Source organism: Gorilla gorilla, chromosome 6 (assembly GCF_029281585.2).
Source record: "Gorilla gorilla gorilla isolate KB3781 chromosome 6, NHGRI_mGorGor1-v2.1_pri, whole genome shotgun sequence".
Lineage (NCBI taxonomy): Eukaryota > Metazoa > Chordata > Mammalia > Primates > Hominidae > Gorilla > Gorilla gorilla.
This window is the reverse complement of record NC_073230.2, coordinates 84,806,186-84,830,264: the sequence shown is the minus strand read 5'-3', so window position 1 is coordinate 84,830,264 and position 24,079 is coordinate 84,806,186. Positions and strand designations below refer to the sequence as shown.

At 48.8% G+C, this 24,079-nt stretch overlaps 1 protein-coding gene across 20 annotated transcripts in view; it reads right to left on the bottom strand.

Moving 5' to 3' along the window:
• The window catches only part of TMEM120A (transmembrane protein 120A), a 64,550-nt gene that overhangs the window by 35,092 nt on the left and 5,379 nt on the right, over nucleotides 1-24,079 (bottom strand). For 9 of the 20 annotated variants that reach the window (XR_008681428.2, XR_008681427.2, XM_055392839.2 and 6 more), the window contains exons 2-4: nucleotides 11,651-11,754; nucleotides 9,873-9,934; nucleotides 3,083-3,224 (exon numbers count right to left, since the gene is read on the bottom strand). Coding sequence is in view for 17 of the 20 variants with exons in the window: in XM_055392839.2 (XP_055248814.1) it covers nucleotides 3,083-3,224; nucleotides 9,873-9,934; nucleotides 11,651-11,753 (307 nt within the window). In the remaining 3 variants the exon portion in view is untranslated. Of the gene's footprint in view, nucleotides 1-3,082; nucleotides 3,225-9,872; nucleotides 9,935-11,650; nucleotides 11,758-24,079 lie in introns of those variants that run through there. The other 11 variants (XM_055392857.2, XM_055392856.2, XM_055392840.2 and 8 more) reach the window with 5 other exon arrangements.

Sequence of the window (24,079 nt, the reverse complement as noted above, 5' to 3'; positions counted from 1 at the left end):
AGCTGCTGATAGACACTTAGGTTGTTCATGCTTTTTAGCTATTATGAATAACACTGCTATGAACATTCATGTAAAAGCTTTGGTGTGGATGTGTTTTCATTACTTCGGGGTCTATATCTTAACCTTCTAAAGAAACACCACACTGTTTTCCAGTGACTGCACCATTTTACTTTCTGGTTCGCAGTGTATGAGGCTTCCAATTTCTCCATGTTCTCACCAACACTTATTATCATCTGTCTCTTTGATTATGACCATCCCAGTGGGTGTGAATAATATCTCATTGTGGTTTTGACATCAATTTAATCTTAAACACCTTCACTGATCTGCAGAATCACAATCAAACTGTATGTAAATTAGATATATGTGACAGGAAGTTTGCATAATTAAGGCTAAGCCAAGACATCCTTAAACCAAGATATCCTGAGGCCAGGTTCTGGCCCAGAAAGAGAAATAGTGTGTGGCAGACTTCAGAGAGCCAGATAAAAGGAGAAAGAAAACAGCATGAACTCTAACTTTTTTTTTTTTTTTTTAAAGAAGTTTTTTTTAGAGACAGGGTCTTACGCTGTCACCCAGGCTGGAATACAGTGGTACAGTCATAGCTCACTGCAGCCTTGACCACCTGGGTTCAAGTGATCCTCCTGCCTCAGCCTCCTGCGTAGCTGGTGCTACAGGCATGCACCACCACGCCTGGCTAAATTTTTTTTTTTGTATTTTTGGTAGAGACGGGGCCTTGCTATGTTGACCAGGGTGGTCTCAAACTCCTGGCTTCAAGCAACCCTCCTGCCTCAGCCTCACAAAGTGCTGGGATTACGAGTGTGAGGCACCGTGCCTGGCTAACTCTGCTTCCATATTGAATTTTTGTTCAGGGAGACAAAGACACTTCCAGAAGGGGCTGTGGAGGATATAAGCGGCTGGGACCTATCCGAGAGATGGCATTGACAGGAAGAATCTGGAATCTGCAGCCAGGCTGAGAGAGAATCTGCAGCTGTTAAGACAGGAGCCAAAGCTCACCCCACAGGGCCTGGCTCAGAAGTCAGAGTTCAGGCCAGGCATGGTGGCTCATGCCTGTAATCCATGCACTTTGACAGGCCAATGCAAGAGAATTGCTTGAAGCCAAGAGTTCGAGACCAGCCTGGGCAACAAAGTGAGACCCTGACTCAAAAAATAAAAAAAAAAAAAAAGAAAGAAGGGGGTGTTGAGAGAAGCCTTGAGATGGTCTTGTACCCCCAAAGACTTTTCATTGACCTGAAAGATGCCATTTGAAACAAGAAAAGTTGCCTCGAATGCACAAGTTGTGTGGTTGTGGTTTCCTGTGAATGGGGGCCCCATAGCAAAGTAAGGTCAGTTACAGAATGTAAAGGGGATTATCTGTGTTGAGTACCATCTCCTAGGGTTTCAAGGCCTAGCCTACAGTCCTAGGATTGCAGACCAGAGCCCAACAGGATGAGCTTAGGGAAGAAGGGACAACTTCCTGGCCAAGGACCTCCTGGGACAAAAGTCCAGACAGCTGGTTTTATGAAAGGTGGGAGCATAGCGCCACCCAGTGGCAGTTGGTGTGAGTGCCCCCAGCTTCTGGAACTGCACCCACAGGTGCAGTTCTAATTCCTAGAAGCAGAGCTCCCAGTGCCAATGGCAAGGGGTGGTCAGCCCAAAACCAGGGGCTCATGAAGAACACAGCAGAGCCTCAGAGGTTCGATGGAGCACATGGGAACTGACCATGCTTTAATGTTCTGACTTGGGGCTGCATGCTCTCGTGCCACTACCCAATCCCTGGGGGACAGGACAGAGCCAAAAGGCCTGGGTTTGAACCCTGGCCCCACCACTTATAGGTGTGGTGGTTTAAAAATATGTCTACAACACTTTTAAAAGCTTAAGTCTCAGGCAACACAGCAAGACCCAGTCTTTACAAAAAGTAAATAAATGAGCTGGGTACCTTATCTTGCCATATCACCCAGGCTGGTCTTGAACTCCTGGGCTCAAGTGATCCTCCTGCCTCAGCCTCCCAAAGTGCTGGGACTACAGGTATGAGTCACTGGGCCTGGCTTCCTCGCAGCTCTTGATGTTAGTTAGCGTCCTTGTAAGCTGTTCTGCAGATCCAAGTAAAGCCCTTGGTTCCTGGTGCATGGCACACATGGAACTGTCCCCATAAACTTTGTGAAATCAGCAAAGAAGGGAGGGGAACAAATGAAAATAAAGCAAGCTTGCAGCACATTCAGCATTCATCACTAAGTCACCTTGCTTGCTCTCCAACCTGCTTGCTCACAGCTATTTGATGTGTATTGTCCTAGAATCACATAAGACCCTGTTACAAGAATTTTTCTTTTTTTTTTTGAGAAGGAGTCTCGCTCTGTCGCCCAGGCTGGAGTGCAGTGGCATGATCTCCGCTCACTGCAAGCTCTGCCTCCTGGGTTCATGCCATTCTCCTGCCTCAGCCTCCCAAGTAGCAGGGACTACAGGCGCCTGCCACCATGCCCGGCTAATTTTTTGTATTTTTAGTAGAGACGGGGTTTCACCCTGTTAGCCAGGATGGTCTCGATCTCCTGACCTCGTGATCCGCCCGCCTCGGCCTCCCAAAGTGCTGGGATTACAGGCATGAGCCACCGCGCCCGGCCAAGAATATAGTTCCCCTTAACTGCTCTGTAGGTGACAACTTGAACATCATGGAACACTGTTTTCCCTTTGAGATATTCTTTCAGGTCCCGCGTACTGATGAAACCACTGACATCAGCTGGTCTGAAGGGCCCCACAGGAGCTAACTCACCAAAGAACGCAGTTTCCACGTCCTGATTATTTCATCCCCCTTTCCTCAACCAATCAATGACCCCAACTTTCCAGTCCCTCACCCTCCCCAATCCCCTTAAAAACCCCATTCCAAACTCCTTGGGGAGATGTATTTGAGGGCCTCCTCCCATCTCCTTGCTCGGTATCCAGTGATCATGAAGCTCTTTCTCTGACGCAAACCCTGCTGTCACAGTGTCATTGGCCTGTTCCCGTGCCATGGGCATACGAACCTGTTGGTCCTATAACAAATTTGTTCAATAGCCATTAACTATTATTCTTGCTGCTGTTGCATAAAACCCACCTTTGCCATCACCATCAGAGTCTGAATCATCATCATCATCTTTTAAGAGTATCTCCAGGGTGCTGCTGTTGTTATCATACACCACGCAGTACTTCACACACTCCAGGTCCACAGACTCCGGGAGAAGATATTCATTATTTTTCTTAAAAAAAAAAAAAAAAAAAACACACACACACACACACGAGAGGCCTGTTGGTGGGCAGGTTCAGTTGAGCAGAGACTCCCTGCATAGCAGCACTGGGAGGAGCTAAGACCGCACTCTCTCCCCTGACTATACACACAGGCCCAGAAGCACTGAGACAGTGGATGGAGAGTCTGTTAAATCCCAAGGATCCTCCACAACTGTGTTCCCTTCTGAGAAAAGCTGATCACAGCTGACTGGACCAGAGAGAAGTGCCTGACCAAAGAACAGCTGGTCTGCTAACTGATCCACAGCCTATTAGGCACGCTGGTGTCAGAGAAACCATGGTCAATTGAATTAGTGATATCCTTTCTCATGGGGAGAGTGTTTGGCAGTGGAGATTGAATCTAGAAATACCAGACTGGATGCAGTGGTTTGCACCTGTAATCCCAGCACTTCAGGAGGCCAAGGCAGGAGGATTGCTTGAAGCCAGGAGTTCCAGACCAGCCTGGACAACAGCAAGATCCCCGTCTCTATGAAAAAAAAAAAAAATACAAAAATGCCAGGCATAGTGGCATGCGCCTGTAGTCCCAACTACTCAGGAGGTTGAAGTGGAAGGATCACTTCAGCCCAGGAGGTGGAGGCTGCAGTGAGCTGCGATTGTGTCACTGCACTCCAGTCTGGGTGACAGAGCAAGACCCTGTCCCAAAACAACAACAACAAGACAAAAAACACCCCAAAAAAGGACAGTTAAGTAGACAGTGTGTAGAAGCAGAAGTCATGAGTGAGCAGAAGGAATGAGATAGACTAGAAGATCAAATGTGGCTGGCCATGGTGGCTCATGCCTATAATCCCAGCTACCTGGGAGGCTGAGGTGGGAGGATCGCTTGAGCCCTGGAGTTCAAAGCTGCAGTGAGCTATGATTGCACCACTGCACTCCAGCCTGGGTAACAGAGTGAGACTATGTCCCAAAAAAACAAAAACAAAACAAAACAAACAAACAAAAAACCTCATGGATCATAAGATGTACTAACAATTTAACCAGGAGTGTGCACAAAAGAGGGACTTATTGGCAGGTAACACTCCAGGTAAGGCAAAGATGCAGCCAGTTTCCAAACCTAAAGCAGCTGGCTTTAGGACCCAGAGACCCTAAAGCCTAGACCTCCTTCGGGCTCTCTTCCTCTCTGCTTCCTACTCTACCCCTCCACACTGACTTCCCCTTCTCATACAGCTTCCTCCAGAGGCTTAAGCCACGAACCCCGGCAATGCTCAGACTCCCATCTTCCCAATTCCACCACCAGGCTGGACAGAGACACCTTTCTTCTAATTCCAATTCTGATTGGCTCAGCTTTCATCCCAGACCCATGACCAATCACTGTGGCCAGCGTTCTGGACATTATTTTATTTTAGAGACAGGGTCTCACTCTGTTGCCCAGGCTGGACTGCAGTGGTGCAGTCACAGCTCACTGCAGCCTTGAATTCCTGGGCTCAAATGATCTTCGCACTTCAGCCTCCTGAGTAGCTGGGACCACGGGCATGCACCACCATACTTGGATAATTTATATATTTATATCTATATATATAGATATATTTGTAGAGACAAAAAAAGCCGGGTGTGGGGGGGGTGCACATGTAGTCCCAGCTACTCGGGAGGCTGAGGTGAGAGGATCACTTGAGTCTGGGAGGTGGAGGCTGCAGTGAGCTATGATTGCATCACTGCGCTCCAGCCTGGGTGACAGAGCAAGACTTGTCTCAAAACAACAAGGCCGGGCGCGGAGGCTCATGTCTGTAATCCCAGCACTTTGGGAGGCCAAGGTGGGCAGATCACCTGAGGTCAGTTCGAGATCAGCCTGGCCAACATGGTGAAACCCCATCTCTACTAAAAATACAAAAATTAGCCAGGTGTGGTGGCACACGCCTATAGTACCAGCTACCAAAGAGGCTGAGGCAGGAGAATGGCTTGAACCCGGGAGGCTGAGGTTGCAGTGAGCCGAGATCGCGTCACTGCACTCAAGCCTGGGCAACAGAGTGAAACTGTCTCAAAACAACAAGACCACCACCACCACTCAAAAAGAAGGCAGTAAACAGATGGCTTCTCAGGTCCCACTGTGTTGTCCAGGCTCATCTCAAACTCTTGGGCTCAAGCAAACTCCCCACCTCGGCCTCCCAAAGTGTTGGGATTACAGACTTAAGCCACCGTGCCTGGCCAGAATATTACTTTAGAGAGCACCACTAGAAACCCATGGTTTCAGCAGAGAGAGGAGACGTTCCCCTCAAAAAGGAGGAGGTGTTGGGCAGAAAAACAACCGGTATTCACCACACCCACTTTTAGGGAAAAAGACACTACCATATTAAAAGTACAAATCAGGCCAGGCCTGGTGGCTCATGCCTGTCATCCCAGCACTATGGGAGGCTGAGGAGGGAGGACTGCTTGAGCCCAGGCGTTCAAGACCAGCCTGGGTAACATAGCGAGACCCCATCTCTACAAAAAATACAAGTTAGCTGGGTGTGGTGGTGCACGCCTATGGTCCCAGCTACTGGGAAGGGTAAGGTGGGAGGACTGCTTGATCCTGGGAGTTTAAGGCTGCAGTGAGCTGTGATGGTGCCATTGCACTCCAGCCTGAGCGATAGAGTGAGACCCTGTCTCAAAACAAAACAAAAAAACAAAACAAAAAAAAAGCCATACAAATTGGCCAGGTGCGGTGGCTCACACTTGTAATCCCAGCACTTTGGGAGGCCAAGGCAGGCGGATCACGAGGTCAGGAGTTTGAGACCAGCCTGACCAATATGGTGAAACTCCATCTCTACTAAAAATGCAAAAATTAGTCAGGTGTGGTAGTACGCGCCTGTAGTCCCAGCTACTCGGGAGACTGAGGCAGAAGAATTGCCTGAACCTGGGAAGCAGAGGTTGCAGTGAGCCAAGATCGTACCACTGCCCTCCAGCCTGGGCGACAGAGTGAGACTCTGTCTCAAAAAAAAAAAAAAAAAAAAAAAAAAAAAAATCAACAGTACGACATATTCTGTTTTCAAAAAAAAGTTACAGTATGGGATACATGTGCATCATAGAAGGAAACATGGCAGCACAGTGCTGCTAAGGTGTCAGGTGAGAGTGGAAGTGTACTGGGAATGAGGCTGGAGCCAGAGGTGGTCAGATCCAAGAAGGCTGAGAACACGGGCGGGAGGGGGTGGGGCTGGGAGCCTTTCTGTCCTGCTAGGGCTGGGAATGCCCTAAAGGCCTCAATCTGCTAACTGGGAAGCTAGAGAGGGAAGGCAAGAGCCAAGAGTGCGCCACTGCACTCCAGCCTGGGCGACAAGAGCAAGACTTTGTCTCAAAAAAATAAAAATAAATAAATAAATAAAGCTATCAGTCTGAATTGGAGGCGCTGAGGGGCAGAGGCCCAGAGCAGGAGGTGCTGCCAGAATCAAAGAAATGCACAGACTTGAGAGCTGAGTGGGAACAGAGGCCCATACATTATGAGGGGCTCTGAATCGGTTGCAGCAAAAGGCCTGCAATGGGGATTAAGAGTAAGATTATGGGCCTGGTGTGGTGGCTCATGCCTGTAATCCCAAGCACTTTGGAAGGTCAAGGCGGGTGGATCACCTGAGGTCAGGAGTTCAAGACCAGCCTGGCCAACATGGCGAAACTTCATCTCTACTAAAAATACAAAAATTAGCCAGGTGTGGTGGCGGGTGCCTGTAACCCCAGCTATGACAGAGGCTGAAGCAGAAGAATCCCTTGAACTTGGGAGATGGAGGTGGCAGTGAGCTGAGATTGCACCACTGCACCAGGCAGACAGACAGACAGCGAGATTCTGTCTCAAAAACACAAAAAGACAAAAAGACAATAATGATGGATTTGTACGGGGAAATATCCTGGAAAAATACAGACTGCCCATGCTCCCTGCTGAGTTATCGAGTTATGTGCAGAAAAAGAAGCAGAGAGGCCGGGCGTGGTGGCTCACACCTGTAATTCCAGCACTTTGGGAGGCTGAGGTGGGCGGATCATGAGATCAGAAGATCGAGAGCATCCTGGCTAACACGGTGAAACCCCGTCTCTACTACGAATACAAAAAATCAGACAGGCATGGTGGCGGGCGCCTATAGTCCCAGCTACTCGGGAGGCTGAGGCAGGATAATGGCGTTAACCCGGGAGGTGGAGCTTGCAGTGAGCCGAGATTGCACCACTGCACTCCAGCCTGGAGGACAGAGCAAGACTCTGTCTCAAAAAAAAAAAAAAAAAAAAAAAAAAAAGCGGCAGAGATAGGGTGTGGAAAAGTACAGCGGGAATGGGGAGGAAAGGGGAATTTTAGAAGACAAAGTTTTATTTTATTACTTTTGAGACAGGGTCTTGCTCTGTCACCCAGGCTGGAGTGCAGTGGTGCAATCGGCCTCCTGGACTCAAGTGATCCTCCCACCTCGGCCTCCCAAGTAGCTGGTACTACAGAGGTGCCCCACCACACTGAGTTAATTTTTCAACTTTTTTGTAGAGACAGGGGTCTTGCTATGTTGCCCAGGCTGGTCTTGAACTCCTGGACTCAAGCAATCCTCCTGCTTCGGCCACCCAAAGTGCTAGGATTACAGGAGTAAGCCGCCATGCCCCGCCCAAAATTTTAGATGTAAACTTGCCAGGACTGCTAATTGCATGTGGATATGTCATTGCAGCTGTAAGCTCCAGTGAAATCTCTGGCAAGAAAGTACCCTGACAGATGTGCAGATCAAGGACAGACCAGCAGTTACATTCAGGCGGCAAAAGGAGAAAATGAAGGTGAACCAAAGAGGTAGAAAATAAACCAAGAGGCCAGGCTCACGCCTGCAATCCCAGCACTTTGGGTGGCTAAGACAGGCAGATAACGAGGTCAGGAGTTCCAGACCAGCCTGGCCAACACGGTGAAACCCTGCCTCTACTAAAGATACAAAAAAAAAAGAAAAGAAAAAATTAGCCAGGTGTGGTGGCGCACGCCTGTAATCCCAGCTACAGGCTGGAGGCTGAGGCAGGAGAATCATTTGAACCTGGGAGGCAGAGGTTGCAGTGAACCGAAATTGTGCCACTGCACTCCAGCCTGGGTGACAGGGAGAGATTCTGTCTCAAAAGAAAAAAAAAAAAAGAAGAAAGAAAAGAAACCAGGAAAGTCAAAGAGAACCTCCAAGTTCAGGGCAGAGAATTTGATCAGGACTGCAGAGGGGAGAGACGGGTCCTGGGCAAAGGCTGCCAGGCTTCACAATGATGAGGGAGAAGACACCCTGGAGGCGTGGGGAAAAGGTTTCGCTGCAGGAGGGGACATGGTGACTGTGTGCAGGGCTCTGTCCACTCCTCAGGATGGGGAAGGGAAGAAGGGACAGGAGGGGAATGGAAGAGGGGAGGGGATGGGAAGGAAAAAAGGGAGATGCTTCCGTCTTTGGATTATAGCCAATTATCTCTAGGGTTTATTGTCTGTTTGCTAAGTAGAAGAGAAGGTCCATGACAGCCTGGGCAACACAATAAGATCCTGTCTTAAAAAAAAAAAAAATTAGCATGTTGGCACAAGTCTGCAGTCCCAGCTACTCAGGAGGCTGAGATAGGAGGGTTGATTGAACCCAGGAGTTAAAGCCATGATTGTGCCACTGCACCCCTGCCTGGGTGACAGAACAAGACCCTGTCCCTAAAAATTTACAACATAAAGCTCCAAAAATAAAGATAAAAATGAAAAAAATATATAAAAACAACACATAAAAACAGAAAAAATAATGAAAAACAACAAAAAAAGAAAGCTCCACGACGGCAGGGACAATGAACTCAGGCTGTTGTATTCTGTTGTATCCCCAGGGTCTGGAACAATACCTGGCATATCAAGGAATTAAATCAATATTTGGCCAGGCTTAGGCGGCTCACATGTGTAATCCCAGCGCTTTGGGAGGCTAAGGCAGGAGGATGGCTTGAGTCCAGGAGTTCAAGAGCAGCCTGGGCAACACAGTGCAACCCCATTTCTACAAAAAATACAAAAATTAGCCAGGCCTGGTGGCATTCCCCATTGTAGTCTCAGCTACTCTGGAGGCTGAGCGGGGTAGGATTGCTCGAGCCCAGGAGATATATATATATATTTTAGACCAACTCTCACTCTGTTGCCCAGGCTAGAGTACAGTGGCATGATCTCAGCTCACTGCAAACTCCGCCTCCCAGGTCCAAGTGATTCTCATGTCTCAGACTCCCGAGTAGCTGGGACTCAGGCGTGAGCCACCACACCTGGCTAATTTTTGTATTTTTAATAGAGATGGGGTTTCACCATGTTGGCCAGTCTGGTCTCGAACTCCTCACCTCAGGTGATCTGCCCGTCTCAGCCTCACAAAGTGCTGGGACTGCAGGCATGAACCACCATGCCCAGCCAAGCCCAGGAGTTTAAGGCCGCAGTGAGCTATGATTGTGCCACTGCACTCCAGCCTGGATGACAGAGCGAGACCCGGTCTCAAAAAATAAATCAGTATTTGTCTAATGGAGTTGTTGACCATTCTTGGGGGATGGGAGGACACCTGAGAAAATGTGTGAGGGTGAGAGGTGTGGAAGACCGCCACGGTGGGCACATAGAAAACAGTCCTGCTTCTGCTGCCCCCTGGATTGAGGGTGAAACCTCCCACTCTTCCCCACCCCACTGCAAGGTAGCCAGCCTGCCCCAGATCCCGACGCTGCCCATGTACCTTCTTCACTTGAAGGGCAGTGATCACATGGCTTTCGTCATACTCCCACTTGGAACGGACATCTGGAAAGGAAAAGTATTTAAGAACTGAATTTGCAAAGGAACATATGACCAAACTACTTAGAGGACTTACGTTGTCATCAATGTCTATTTGTTTGGCAGTTAAGGGATAGTCATCGTCAGTTTAAAACTTGAGATGTGGGGCTGGGCACGGTGGCGTGCACTTGTAACCCCAGCACTTTGGAAGGCCGAGGCAGCTGGATCACTTGAGCCAGGAGTTCAAGACCAGCTTGGCCAACACAGCGAAATCCCATCTCTACTAAAAACACAAAAATTAGCCGGGCATGGTGGCAGCGCCTGTAGTCCCAGCTACTCACGAGGCTGAAGGAGAATCACTTAAATCTGGAGGCGGAGGTTGCAGCAAGCCAAGATCACACCATTGCACTCCAGCCTGGGCAACAGAACAAGATTCTGTCCCATAAATAAATAAATAAAAATGGGAAGGGGAAGGAAGAAATCAAATTTGAAGTGAGCTCACACTAAATCCCCATCCAGGTTGGAGCGCAGTGCCATGATCTCGGCTCACTGCAATCTCCATCTCCTGGGTTCAAGGGTTTTCCTGCCTCAGCCTCCCTAGTAGCTGGGACCACAGGCACATGCCACCACACTCAGCTAATTTTTGTATTTTTAGTAGAGACGGGGTTTCACCATGTTGGCCAGGCTAGTCTCAAACTCCTGACCTCAGTTGATCCGCCCACCTCGGCCTCCCAAAACACTGGGATTACAAGCACAAGCCACCACACCTGGCCTCTTAACAGCTTTCTAAAGCAGCGATCCCCAATCTTTTTGGCACCAGGGACTGGTTTCATGGAAGACAATTTTTCCACGGAACAGGGCAGTGGGCTGGGGGGCGGGGATGGTTTGGGGATGACTCAAGCGCATTACATTTTTTGTGCATTTCTATTATTATTACATTGTAATATATAATGAAATAATTCTACCATCATGTAGAATCAGTGGGAACCCTGAACTTGTTTTCCTGCAACTAGACGGTCCCTTCTGGGGGTGACAGGAGATAGTGACAGATCATCAGGCATTAGATTCTCATAAGGAGAGCGCAACTTAGATCCCTTGAATGCACAGTTCACAGTAGGGTTTGCACACCTGTGAGAATCTAATGCTGCTGCTGATCTGACAGTAGGTGGAGCTCAGGCGGTAATGCAAGCGATGGGGACTGGCTGTAAATACAGATGAAGCTTCGTTCGCTTGCCTGCTGCTCACCTCCTGCTGTGCCGCCTGGTTCCTAACAGACCACAGACTGGTACTGGGGGTTGGGGGTTGTGGGCTTCTTTTTTTTTTTTTTTTTTTTTTTCTTTTTTGAGACAGGGTCTCACTCTGTCACCCAGGCTGGAATGCAGTGGCCCAAATCTCGGCTCACTCCAACCTCCACCTGCCAGGTTCAAGCAATTCTCATGCCTCAGCCTCCTGAGTAGCTGGGATTACAGGCATGCACCACTGCAGCTAATTTTTTTGTATTTTTAGTAGAGATGGGGTTTTGCCCTATTGGCCTGGCTGGTCTTGAACTCCTGGCTTCAAGTGATTCGCCCACCTTGACCTTCCAAAGTGCTGGGATTACAGGCGTGTGCCACCACACCCGGCCCAGGGACCCCTGTTCTAAAGTCATTCATCCCCCCCTCCACCAAAAGTTTGTTAACTCATCAAAAATAATGTTTGAAGGACACTGTGTTTGACCTCCTCCGCTTTTTTCCAAGTACTTACCCAATAGACAGAGATAGTTGGGGTCTGTTAATCTGGAGAGTTTTGTGGCCTGATTCAGGATGTTGTAAAGCTCTGTCGGTTCACATAAAAGCAAACCAGGCATCCTGCTGGGAAGAATCAATAACACACAAGGGTAACGTAACTCTATTTTAGATGAATGACCACAAAGTAATATAATGAATTAAACTCTTTTTTAACATACCTTCAAGCAAAGATGACAGTAATCATGTAAATGATCAGGAATGCTTCAAAACTGTATAGTGAAATATAGTGCGCAGAGGAGAATAAAATCTTAAATACAACATATCTAGCCACGCGTGGTGGCTCACGCCTGTAATCCCAGGACTTTGGGAGGTCGAGGTGGGTGGATCACTTGAGGCCAGGAGTTCAAGACCAGCCTGGCCAACATGGCAAGACCCCATCTCTACTAAAAAAAAAAAAAAAAAAAAAAATTGGCCAGGAGCAGTGGCTCACACCTGTAATCCCAGCACTTTAGGAGGCCAAGGCAGGTGGATCACCTAAGGTCAGGAGTTCAAGAGAAGCCTGGCCAACATGGTGAAACCCTGTCTCTGCTAAAAATACAAAAATCAGTCAGGCATGGTGGTGCACATCTATAGTCCCAGCTACTCAGGGGGCTGAGGTAGGAGAGTCGCTTGAACCCAGGAGGTGGAGGCTGCAGTGAGCTGAAATCATGCCATTGCACTCCAGCCTGGGTGACAGAGCGAGACTCCGTCTAAAATAATAATAATAATAATAATTAGCCAGGCATGGTGGTGCACACCTGTAATCCCAGCTACTCGGGAGACTGAGGCAAACGAATCACTTGAACCTGGGAGCCAGAGGTTGCAGTGAGCCGGGATCATGCCACTGCACTCCAGCCTGGGGGACAGAGTGAGACTCTGTCTCCAAAAAAAAAAAAAAAAAAAGTAATATATTGAACTTCAAACAAAGATGAGATAACCAAGGAAGTGATCAGGAGGGCTTCAAAAATGTGTAGTTGGCTGGGCGCAGTAAGCTCATGCCTGTAATCCCAACACTTTGGGAGGCCGAGGTAGGTGGATCACCTGAGGTCAGGAGTTTGAGACCAGCCTGGCCAACATGGTGAAACCCCATCTCTACTAAAAATACAAAAATTACCTGGGAATGGTGGCAGGCACCTGTAATCCCAGCTACTTGGGAGGCTGAGGCAGGAGAATCACTTGAACCCGGGAGGCGGAGGTTGAAGTGAGCCAAGATTGCACCACTGCACTCCAGCCTGGGCTACAGAATAAGACTCCATCTCAAAAAAAAGAAAATGTGTAGTGAAATGTGGGCAGAGAATAAAATCTTGAATACAACATTATCTGAGCCATATACATACCACATGGGCTGTAAAACAGCTGCCAGTTCATTTGCTTATTTAGCAAATAATTACTGAGCACCTACTATGTCCCAGGCACTGGAAATAACTGTGGTAAACAAAACCTGCCTTCATGAAGGTTATAGTCTAGCATGGAATGCAGACACTTGCAGAAAGAATTGCAAGACGCAAGAGCACTATAAAAGATCTCAGGGCCACGCATAGTGACTCATGCCTGCAATCTCAGCACTTGGGGAGGCCTAGGCAGGAGGATCACTTGATCCCAGGAATTCAAGACCAGCCTGGACCACATAGCAAGACCCTGTAATACAAATTAGCTGGGCATGGTGGTATACACCTATAGTCCCAGCTATTCAGGAGGCCAAGGTAGGGGGGATTGCTTGAGGCTGGGGGTTCAAGACCAGCCTGGACAACATAGTGAGACCCCATCTCTTAAAAAAAAAATTGTTAAACTAGCCAGGTGTGGTGGCACATGCCTGTGGCCCCAGCAACTCAGGAGGCTGAGGTGGGAGAATCACTTGAGGCTGGGAGGTGGGGCTGCAGTAAGCCGTGATCACACCACCATGATCCTGCCTGGGCAACAGAGTGAGACCCTGTCTTGAAAAAAAAAAAGAAGGAGGATCAGCTGGGCGTGGTGGCTCACATCTGTAATCCCAGCACTTTTCGAGGCTGAGGCAGTCAGATCACCTTTGGTCAGGAGTTCAAGACCAACATGGCAAAACTCTGTCTCTACTAAAAATACAAAAATTAGCTAGGTGTGGTGGTGCATGCCTGTAGTCCCAGCTACTCGGGAGGCTGAGGCAGGAGAATTTCTTGAACCCGGGAGGCAGAGGTTGCAGTGAGCTGAGACTGCACTACTGCACTCCAGCCTGGGTGACAGAGTAACTTTGTCTCAAAAAAAACAAACAAACAAACAAACAAAAACAAGTAGGATCCATTGTGACAGGAGTACCTAACAGGAGGTTCTCACCTAGTTGGGGGAATGGGAAAAGGGTTGTCTGAGGATGTGACTGCTAAACTGAGACAGGAGGTTGGGCAAGAGGAAGAGGGAGGGGGAGAGAGGACGAAACAAAGGATAAGAACATTCTGCTTGGAGCAGGGGCAAGTGCAGTACCTAAGAGAGTTCAAAGGAGCCTGGTGTGGCTCCACTAAAAGCTTGATAAGACACTGCAGAGGCCAACACAGATGGCCTCTATGTTAAGGATCCCAACAGTCATTGTTGGGTGGAGAATCACTGATGTGTACAAAGCTAGGCTCGGGCTCCAGTTGGCAGAGCTGCTCTTGGGACACTGGCTCCTGGGCCCAATTGTTTCTGGAAGGGTCAGGCCTGTGCAGCAGCTTCCTGCAGGAAGGCTTTTATTTTATTTATTTTTGAGACAGGGTCTTTTTCTGTCATCCAGGCTTCAGTACAGTGGTGTGATCATGGCTGACTGCGGCCACAAACTCCTAGGCTCAAGCAATCCTCTGGCCTCAGCCTCCTGAGTAGCTGGGACTACAAGCGTATGCCATCATGCCCGGCTAAGTTTTGAATTTTGTGGAGATGGGGGTCTCACACTATGTTGCCCAGTCTGGTCTCAAACTCCTGTCCACAAGTGATCCTCCCGCCTCGGCCTCCCAAAGTGCTGGCATGACAGGTGTGAGCCACTGCACCTGGCCAGCTATCTTTTAGCAAGAGAGCTACAAGGAGAGCAGAGTGGAGCCTCTGGAGGCCAGTGGGGGATGGCAAAGGGGAGAAGTTGAGTACAGGGGTAATCTTGCTCTAAATGGTGAGGCTCCACTTCAGAGTTACCAGACAATGCTCCTAGGAAACGCCAGCACCTCAACTTAAACCTCAGATCCTTCTCACCTCCTCAAAGACTTCAGTTCTCAGCACCCCCTCCACAGCATCATCAGTTTCAGCCTCCACATGGGTCCTTCCTGTTGACATGCAAACATCCTCTTGTACCTATCTGTTCTTCTTTCCAGCAGAAGCGTGGAAAGAGAAACACCACCTCTCAAAAGCGTGGTGTTTCATTTACCGCCTCCACTTCTTCACCTCCAATTATGCTGTCTGTGGAGTCAAACTCTTTTAGGTCTGAATCCTGGCTCTGCCATTTACTATCAGCTGCCTGGCCCTAAGGAGTGGTTAGCTTCTCTGTGCCTCAGTCCCCACCTCTGTAAAATGGGGGTGAGAATAATATTGCCACTTCTCTATAATGAGGGTGACAGTACCTGCCTAGTGTATGTGGATTCATGAAGTCACATTTGTCAGGCATTCTAAGCAGGGAAGAAATACTCAGTGAGTACTGGCCATGGGCATAACCTACTCTTTGGAGCTGCTGCCTTTTTTTGAGACAAGGTCTTGCTCTGTTGCCCATGTTGGAGTGCAGTGGCACTATCATAGCTTGCTGCAGCCTCAACCTCCTGGGCTCAAGCGATCCTCCTACCTCAGACTCCTACGTAATTGGAACTACAGGCACATGCCACCATGGCCGGCTAATTTTTTTTAAGAGATGGGGTCTCACTATGTTGCCCAGGCTGGTTCCCCTGGAGCTTCCAACCCTACCAAACCACAAAGACTGCTCTGTATCAAAGTCATCAACAATGTCCATCCTGCCTAAGCCATTGGTCACTTCCCTCTGTGCTCAAACGCCTCAGCCTCTTAGGAGCATGTAACACAGCTGAGCATTGTTTCTTCCCCAGACACTCTCCAAGCTTCCCTTCTTCCTCGCAGACTGCTCCTCTCCAGCTCTGGATGGAAGAATGCCCCCGGGCTTACTTTCCTTTTTTTCTGCTTTATCTACACACTCACTCTAGGGTAGGGGGTTTCTCAACCTTGACACCACTGACGTCCAGGGCCAGGTAACTCTATGTGTGGGGAGCTGGCCTGTGCACTATGTTGAGTGGCATCCCTGGCCTCTACCTAGTGGGTGCCGGAAGCAAACTGTACCTCTTCCCATCACCAGTAACAGAAAGTATCACCAGACATCACTAAGGGTCCCCTGGAAGAAGGGGGCAAGATCACCTGTAGCTGAGGACCAACACTCTAAGACCTAGAGTCACAGTGATTCATCCGGTTCCCTGAATACCACACACATACCAATGATTCCCAAATTTTATCCCACTTTGACCTGTCTACTGAGCTGCAGACTCTACCAGGGTGCCTGGTAGACATCGTAAATACAGCATGGCTGAAATACAACTTCAATGCTCTCGTGCCCACACCTCCAGTACCTGCTCCTCATTTAGCCTTCTCAGTCTCAATCAACAGCACCATGATCCACCCAGTTGCTTGGGCCCGATGACCTCATTCCCCTTTCCCTCACATCCAGTCTCTGAGCTCTGCCTCCTTCATGTATTCCAAGTCCATCCACTTCTCTCCATCTCCAGGGGTACCATCTTGGTCCAAGACACTACAGTCTCTCTCCTGATGAGGCAGTAGTGCCCAACTGGATTTCTTGCTTCCTCCTTCCTCCCTCCAGTTTCATCTTCACATAGTAGTCCAGGAAATCTTTAAAATCTGAGTAGGGCCTTGTCTTCACCTCACTATCACCTGAAGTTATTGTGCTTATTTGCTTGTTTATTGTCTCCTGGTTTCTCAGGAAAGGTCTTGCCTGTCTTGTCCACTGCTAGGTCCTCACCCAATACCCCAGATTTACATGCTGCAAAGTAATAGTCAATGAACACATGTGGAATGAATACATTATTGTCAGTTACCATTATGGCCTTTCCCAACACTGCCATCTTGACCTGCCATCATACTTTTTTCACGTGTGGATTCCTCTTAAGGATTTCGTCACTCCCATCCCCCAAGTCAGGTTCCACATCCTCTGCCTCTGAAAGCCAGGCCACTTTGGCAGTGGTAAGTATAGAGGAGAGAGGTGGGCTTTGTGTCTAGTCCTACAACCTCATTAAGCAAAACTAAAAGCTGGCTCCTAACCCATCTGGTCTATGGCTCATAGCCCATCCTCAGCTACTACCTACTTTCCCCCATTGCTAACTCTATCTCCTTACTCACTAGCCAAAGAATCATCTCTGGTCCTACAGATAAAAACCCAGCCCCAAGGATCTCCTTCTGCAGATCCTTCTTCTTCTCAAAGGACTCTACCTGGTCAAGCAGGAACTGCCCCTCATCCACTGGTAAAGTGCTGGAAGGATGAGATCAGTCCCTGAACCTAACAGCATGATTCCAAGAGAAGATGCATCCCTGTGAACTGAAATTAGGGCACCTCTAGCCTTGGGTAAGTTGAGGACTGAGCACAAGTAACCATCCCATTTGGTGCTATTCTGAACCCTGAAGAGTTTATTTATTTACTTATTTTCTTGAGACAGAGTCTTGCTCTGTCCCCCAGGCTGGAGTGCAGTGGGATGATCTCGGCTCACTGTAACCTCCACCTCCCGGGTTCAAGTGATTCTCTCACCTCAGCTTCCTGAGTAGCTGGGATTACAGGTGCCCACCACCACGTCCAGTTAATTTTTGTATTTTTAGTAGTGACGGGGTTTCACCATGTTGGCCAGGCTAGCCTCGAACTCCTGACCTCAGGTGATCTGCCTGCCTTGGCCTCCCAAAGTGCTGGGATTACAGGCGTGAGCCACCATGCCTGGTCCCTGGAGAGTTTAGCTGTCCTTAGCTCCACCATTTGAGCCCTCAAGGATATTCTGATGTATCGTGCATTTACATAAAAATATTAAAGTAATATAGATGAGTTTTTGCCAAAAGTATTTTCCTTTGTGAATCCATTAAGCCACTTTAATTCCTTGATTTTCTGTATGCCACAATTAGCCAGTTTCAATTTTTTTCACTTTCAATTTTGATTAAATTTATTTATCCCAAGATCAAGTCTTTTCCATGTGCATTTTTTTTTTTTGAGCCACCTCGCCAGGCTACCAAGTCTCATTTTCCTGGTGACCTGTTCAAAACAGAGTCAAAATGGCAAATTTAAGACATCCTCCTTTATACAGGACTCTTTCAACACAGTATAGCTCTTTTTTTTTTTTTTTTTTTTGAGACGGAGTCCCACTCTGTTGCCCAGGCTGGAGTGCAGTGGCGCGATCTCTGCTCACTGCAACCTCCGCCTCCCGGGTTCATGCCATTCTCCTGCCTCAGCCTCCTGAGTAGCAGGGACTACAGGCGCCCGCCACCACACCCGGCTAATTTTTTGTATTTTTAGTAGAGATGGGTTTTCACTGTGTTAGCCAGGATGGTCTCGATCTCCTGACCTTGTGATCCGCCCGCCTCAGCCTCCCAAAGTGCTAGGATTACAGGCGTGAGCCACCGCACCCGGCCAGCTCTTCTTAAGAGACCCTTGGTGGGGTGTGGTAGCTCACACCTGTAATCTCTGCATTTTGGGTGTCCAAGGCAGAAGGAACTCCCGACCTCAGGTGATCTGTCCGCCTCGGCCTCCCAAAGTGCTGGGATTACAGGCATAAGCCACCATGCCCAGCTCAAAGACACTGTCAAGACAGCAGGGTGCTAGCACAGGCTTTGTCCCTGCACACAGTACACCCACCGGGGGAAGGTCTGTCACCTTCCATATGACCACCTAGTCTGGCCTTCAAACCAGGGGTTCGTGGGTGGCTCTCTCCCCAAGTCAGCCCAGCGTGGTCCAGAAGCAGTTGGGCTGGGAAGCTCCCCTCTAGTGACAGCACGTGTCTATATTTGGGGAAAACAGTCAACTGGGAAGGGATGTTTCATTAGAGGTTGCCAGAGCCTGTGACTAAGCAGGGACCCAGCCAGATGCAGCTCATCTCCCTGCCTCCCTGTGTCTGCCCAACACCCAGGGGACTTCCATCCTGACTGACAGTGGAGGTGTCAGAGGCTGGGCCTGACCACAGGCTTCTTGTAGGAGTTCGAGGATACCGCAGGCTTGACCCAGCGCTCAACTGCCAAGCCACCCTAACCCCCCAGACAGTCCAGGTGGACACAATTGATGGGCATTTGCTTCTGGTGAAGAGACAACACTTGATGATCCTGGAGAAGCCAGACCATGAGCTTCACTTTGGGACTCTGGCTCAGGCTGACCAGCCCAGGTAAGGGTCAGGGTCCACAGCCAATCCCCACCACTGTTCTGGTTCGCGGTGGGAAGCTCAGGCTGTGCCAGCATGACCAAGGCTTAAACATAGTGACAGGCATCAATGCCCTCACCTGTAAGCTGAGATAATACACACTGGCAAAGCTATAGGATCATTCAAGAGCTAAATGATATAAATTGCCTAACAGTGGGCCTGACACATGGCAGTAGCTTAGGAAATTCCTTTACTCCTACCCTCTCAGTTTCTTTTCCTGAAACAGGGGCTCACTCTGTTGCCCAGGCTGGCGTGCAGTGGCACAATCATGGCTCACTGCAGCCTCAAGCTCCCGGGCTCAAGCGATCCTCCCACCTCAGCCTCCTGAGTAGCTGAGGCTACAGGTGCATGCCACCACACCTAGCTAAGTTTTTATTTTTTTGTAGAGACAGGGTCTCGCTTCCGGAAGAGAACAATGGGGAAGAACAGAGAGGTCTGAAGGAATGTGGGGGTGTTTGGTTCTGTGGGATGACATGAGCCTCTCCTCTGTCGTCCCAGAAAAACCTCCCTACTCGTTATGTGACTTCGAGGCTGTCAGGACCCGCTTTATGTTTGGGAATTGAATGACATTCTTTTTTTTTTTTTTTTTTTTCCCTGAGATGGAGCCTTGCTCTGTCACCCCAGGCTGGAGTGCAGTGGCACGATCTCGGCTCACTGCGAGCTCTGCCTCCTGGGTTCCCGCCATTCTCCTGCCTCAGCCTCCTGAGTAGCTGGGACTACAGGCGTCTGCCACCACGCCTGGCTTTTTTGTATTTTTTTTTTAGTAGAGACGGGGTTTCACCGTGTTAGCCAGGATGGTCTCGATCTCCTGACCTCATGATCCACCTGCCTCGGCCTCCCAAAGTGCTGGGATTACAGGCGTGAGCCACCGCTGAATGACATTCTTGAGAATGGCCTCAAGGCGAGCTAACTAACTCTTGTCATATTTGGGTTACATTTTGTTTTGCTGTTTTCTCTTAGAGACAGCGTCTCACTCTGTCGCCCAGGCTGGAGTGCAGTGGCGCGATCGTCACTCACTGCAGCCTCAAACTCCTGGGCTCAAGTGAGCCTCCCACCTCAGCCTTCCGAGTAGCTGGGACTACAAGTGTGCACCATCATGCCTAATTTTTTTTTTTTTTTTGAGACGGAATCTTGCCCTGTTGCCTAGGCTGTAGTGCAGTGGTCCGATCTCGGTTCACCACAACCTCCGCCTCCCAGGTTCAAGCGATTCTCCTACCAAGTAGCTGGGACTACAGGCATGTGCCACCATTCCCAGCTAACTTTTGTATTTTTAGTAGAGACGGGGTTTCACCATGTTGGCCAGGCTGGTCTCGAACTCCTGACCTCGTGATCCACCCGCCTTAGCATCCCGAAGTGCTGGGATTACAGGCGTGAGTCACCGCACCCGGCCAACTAATTTTTTTTAGTTTCTGTAGAGTCAGGGTTCCACTATGTTTTCCAGGCTGGTTTCAAACTCCTGGGCTCAAGTGATCTTCCCGCCTCAGCCTCCCAAAGTGGTGGGATTACAGGCGTGAGCCACTGCGCCCAGCCAAGGGTCAGGATCTTAAGGGATCTGGTACAGTCTTTCCTCAATCCCAGCTTGACACATTCTCTGTGGCCTGAACCTTGACAAAGCTGGGTAATACAGTCCCAGGTCACAACACCCCCAGAGCTGTGGAGGCTGCAGAAGTGGGCCTGAAATCTGTCTCTTAACTCAGAGGGACACCAGGTCCCACTGGCACAGAAGAAAGAAAGAGGGAAGAGGAGGAGGAGACCAGGGCCATCATAACCTCCTAACTTTGCCTTGATCATCACTAGTATCTATCTACTATCACCTTTTTTTCTTTTTGTGACAGTGTCTCTGTTGCTGAGGCTGGGGTGCAGTGGCGTGATCTCACCTCACTGCAACCTTCACCTCCCAAGTTCAAGCAATTCTCCTGCCCCAGCCTCCCCAGTAGCAGGGACTACAGGCATGCACCACCATGACAGGCTAATTTTTGTATTTTTATAGAGACGGGGTTTCACCACGTTGGCCAGCTTGGTCTCAAACTCCTGACCTCAGGTGATCCACCTGCCTCAGCTTCCCAAAGTGCTGGGATAACAGGCATTAGCCACGGCGCCTGGCCTCCATCGCTAGTACCTCTATATTTTAGGGAGAGCAGGTATGAATCAGAGGCCTAGATCCAGCCGTCCACATCCCTGCTCCTTGCCTTAGATCTTGCTATCAATTCCATGTCCCCAAACCTAAGCCTGCTAGACCCCTGAGAGGTGCCCTAGTGGTCCTGTAAGGGTAACAGGTCTGCTCATACGGCAACTAGGCTGACGGGAGGGGGTGGTGGGGTCTGGAAACTACAGCACAGTCTCCAAAGACGGTGACCACCACCTCTGGCTCACTTCCTCCGACTCTGTCTCCGGGGCCTGCTTTTCCTCTGCTCCCTGATTGGGCTCAGGCCCCACCTTCCACTTCTCTGACATGAGTTAATGGCCCTGACCAGGCTGTGACCTGGCTTTGCTCTCCCTTCTCAGGCCTCAGGCTGGTCTGCCTGACAGAAGGCTTCACTGCAGACTCAGATCTGCCACAATCAGCGACTCTCAGCTCTTGGAAGCCCCTTGGTGGCTCTGCTGTGGCCAGTCCAACACCTCCCGGTTGTTCTGCTGGGATCTATCCTGGAAAGCCAATTCCTTTGACTTCCAGCAGGTAGGAGGCCCAAATAAAAGTTAAAGCTATTTATCTAAGGCTGGGCACGGTGGCTCACGCCTGCAATCCCAGCACTTTGGGAGACCGAGGCAGGAGGTTTGTGAAGTCAGGAGTTCAAGACCAGCCTGACCAACATGGTAAAACCTGGTCTCTACTAAAAATACAAAATTAGCCAGGCGTGGTGGTGGATACCTGTAATCCCAGCTACTCCGGAGGCTGAGGCAGGAAAATCGCTTGAACCTGGGAGACGGAGGTTGCAGTGAGCTGAAATCGTGCCATTGCACTTCAGCCTGGGCAACACAGCTAAAAAAAAAAAAAAAAAAAGAAAAGAAAAGAAAAGAAAATGAAAAGAAAAAGAAAAAAAAAGCTATTTATCTAAATATGGTTCTGTTTTAAAAATACATGTCCCCAACTTCCAATATCCTAGAGCAGCTACAGAAAAATGAGTAAAACTCCCAGGCAAGGCAGGATGATAACCACCTTTCTAACCCTTTGTTTTAGCTCCAGGGATCCAAAAGAAGAGGTTTGAAATACTTCACTTGGCTAGGCATGGTGGCTCACACTTGTAATCCCAGCACTTTGGGAGGCTGAGCTGGGAGAATCACTTGAGGCCAGGAATTCAAGACCAGCCTGAGCAATATAGTGAGAACCGCCCCCCATCTCCAAAAAAAAAAAAAAAATTAAATTAAAATAGTAAAATACTTCACTTGATCTATGACTTTAGAGTTGAAGAGAAGGTAGGTTAGTATATAATGTGTGCACCTAATACCAAAATCTGATAGCACATGATTGTGATATAAGCCCACTGTAAGGTACAAAATGATCAGTACATGTGGGTGTGTAGGGGTGGGGTGAGGAGGGTGTGTTATGGTTTGAATATGGTTTGTCCCCACCAAAACTCATGCTGAGGCTTGGTCCCCAATGTGGTAGTACTGGGAGGTGGTACCTTTAAGAGGTGATTTGGCTATTAAGATGGATGAATGTCTTCTCCAGGGAATGGACTAGTTCTTGAGAGCAGGTTGTTATAAAGCAAGGTTTCCTCTTGCATTTTCCCTTTTCCACGCCTAATTCCCTGTCTCCACCACTATGTTATGATGCAGATGCAGCCCTCACCAGAAGCCGACCAGATGCAGCTACCCAATCTGGAACTTCCCAGCCTCCAGAACAGTAAGCTAAATAAACTTCTTTGCTATATAAATTACCCAGTCTCAAGCATTCTGTGACAGCAACAGAAAAGAGACTAAGACAGGCTGTCAATGTATTTGTATATTTTCCTATCCGATGACAAATAGGCAAAGCAACTTTACGATCATAGAAATCAGGAAATAGCTGTCTTGGCAGATGAATGGAAAGGAGCATGAGAGAACTTTCTGGAATAATGGCAATGTTTTATAGTTTGTTTTGGGTGGTTGTTACAAGGGTGGAATTTGTCAAAACCAAACTGAACACTTGAGACCTATATACTTCACTGTATGAAAACCGTAGATCAATAAAAAATAATAATTCCCTTGTCGAGATTGATGTGTTTAAGTGTTCCAGGATGTGAATCTGCAGGTGCATGTACGCATGTGTGTGAGTCTGTGTATATGTCTGTGACCTTGGTATGGGGTCTGGGCTGTAGAAAACTATGTGGACTTGGGCACACAGCAAGTACACATTACAGAACTTCAACTTGGCCCTCATAGCCACTAGCTAATCCCACTCTTGTTTTTCCACATTTGACCAGCATTTTCCCAGTGATCACAACTGTTATCCAAACCAAATCCTCTTTGGGAGCAACTTCTCTAGTTTTCTATTCTTGCCTGGGAAAGTTAAGGCCACTGGCTGTGAGTCGCCCTCCTCCACCAACTGCTCCCTGGGTGCCCTCATGTGCTTTTTTTTTTTTTTTTTTTTTTTTTTAAGACGGAGTCTCTTTCTGTCACCCAGGCTGGAGTACAGCGGCGCGATCTCAGCTCACTGCAACCCTGCCTCCAGGGTTCAAGCGATTTTCCTGCCTCAGCCTTCCAAGTAGCTAGGACTACAGGCACGCGCTGCCACTCCTCCCGGCTAATTTTTTGTATTTTTAGTAGAGACAGGGTTTCACCATGTGGCGAGGCTGGTCTCAAACTCCTGACCTCAGGTGATCCATCTGCCTCGGCCTCCCAAAGTGCTGGGGTTACAGTCATGAGCCACCGCACCCGGCCCTTATGTGCTTTTCTCCATAGTCCAAGGGATAAGCACCCTCTGATCTCATACAATTTCACCTAATCTCTCTTGTTCTCCTTTCAGAATCTCAAAGCTCTCCCTATTAGCATCTTTCTGATTCCAAACATTCACAAGTCTCTGCTTTCTTGGAACAATTAATGAA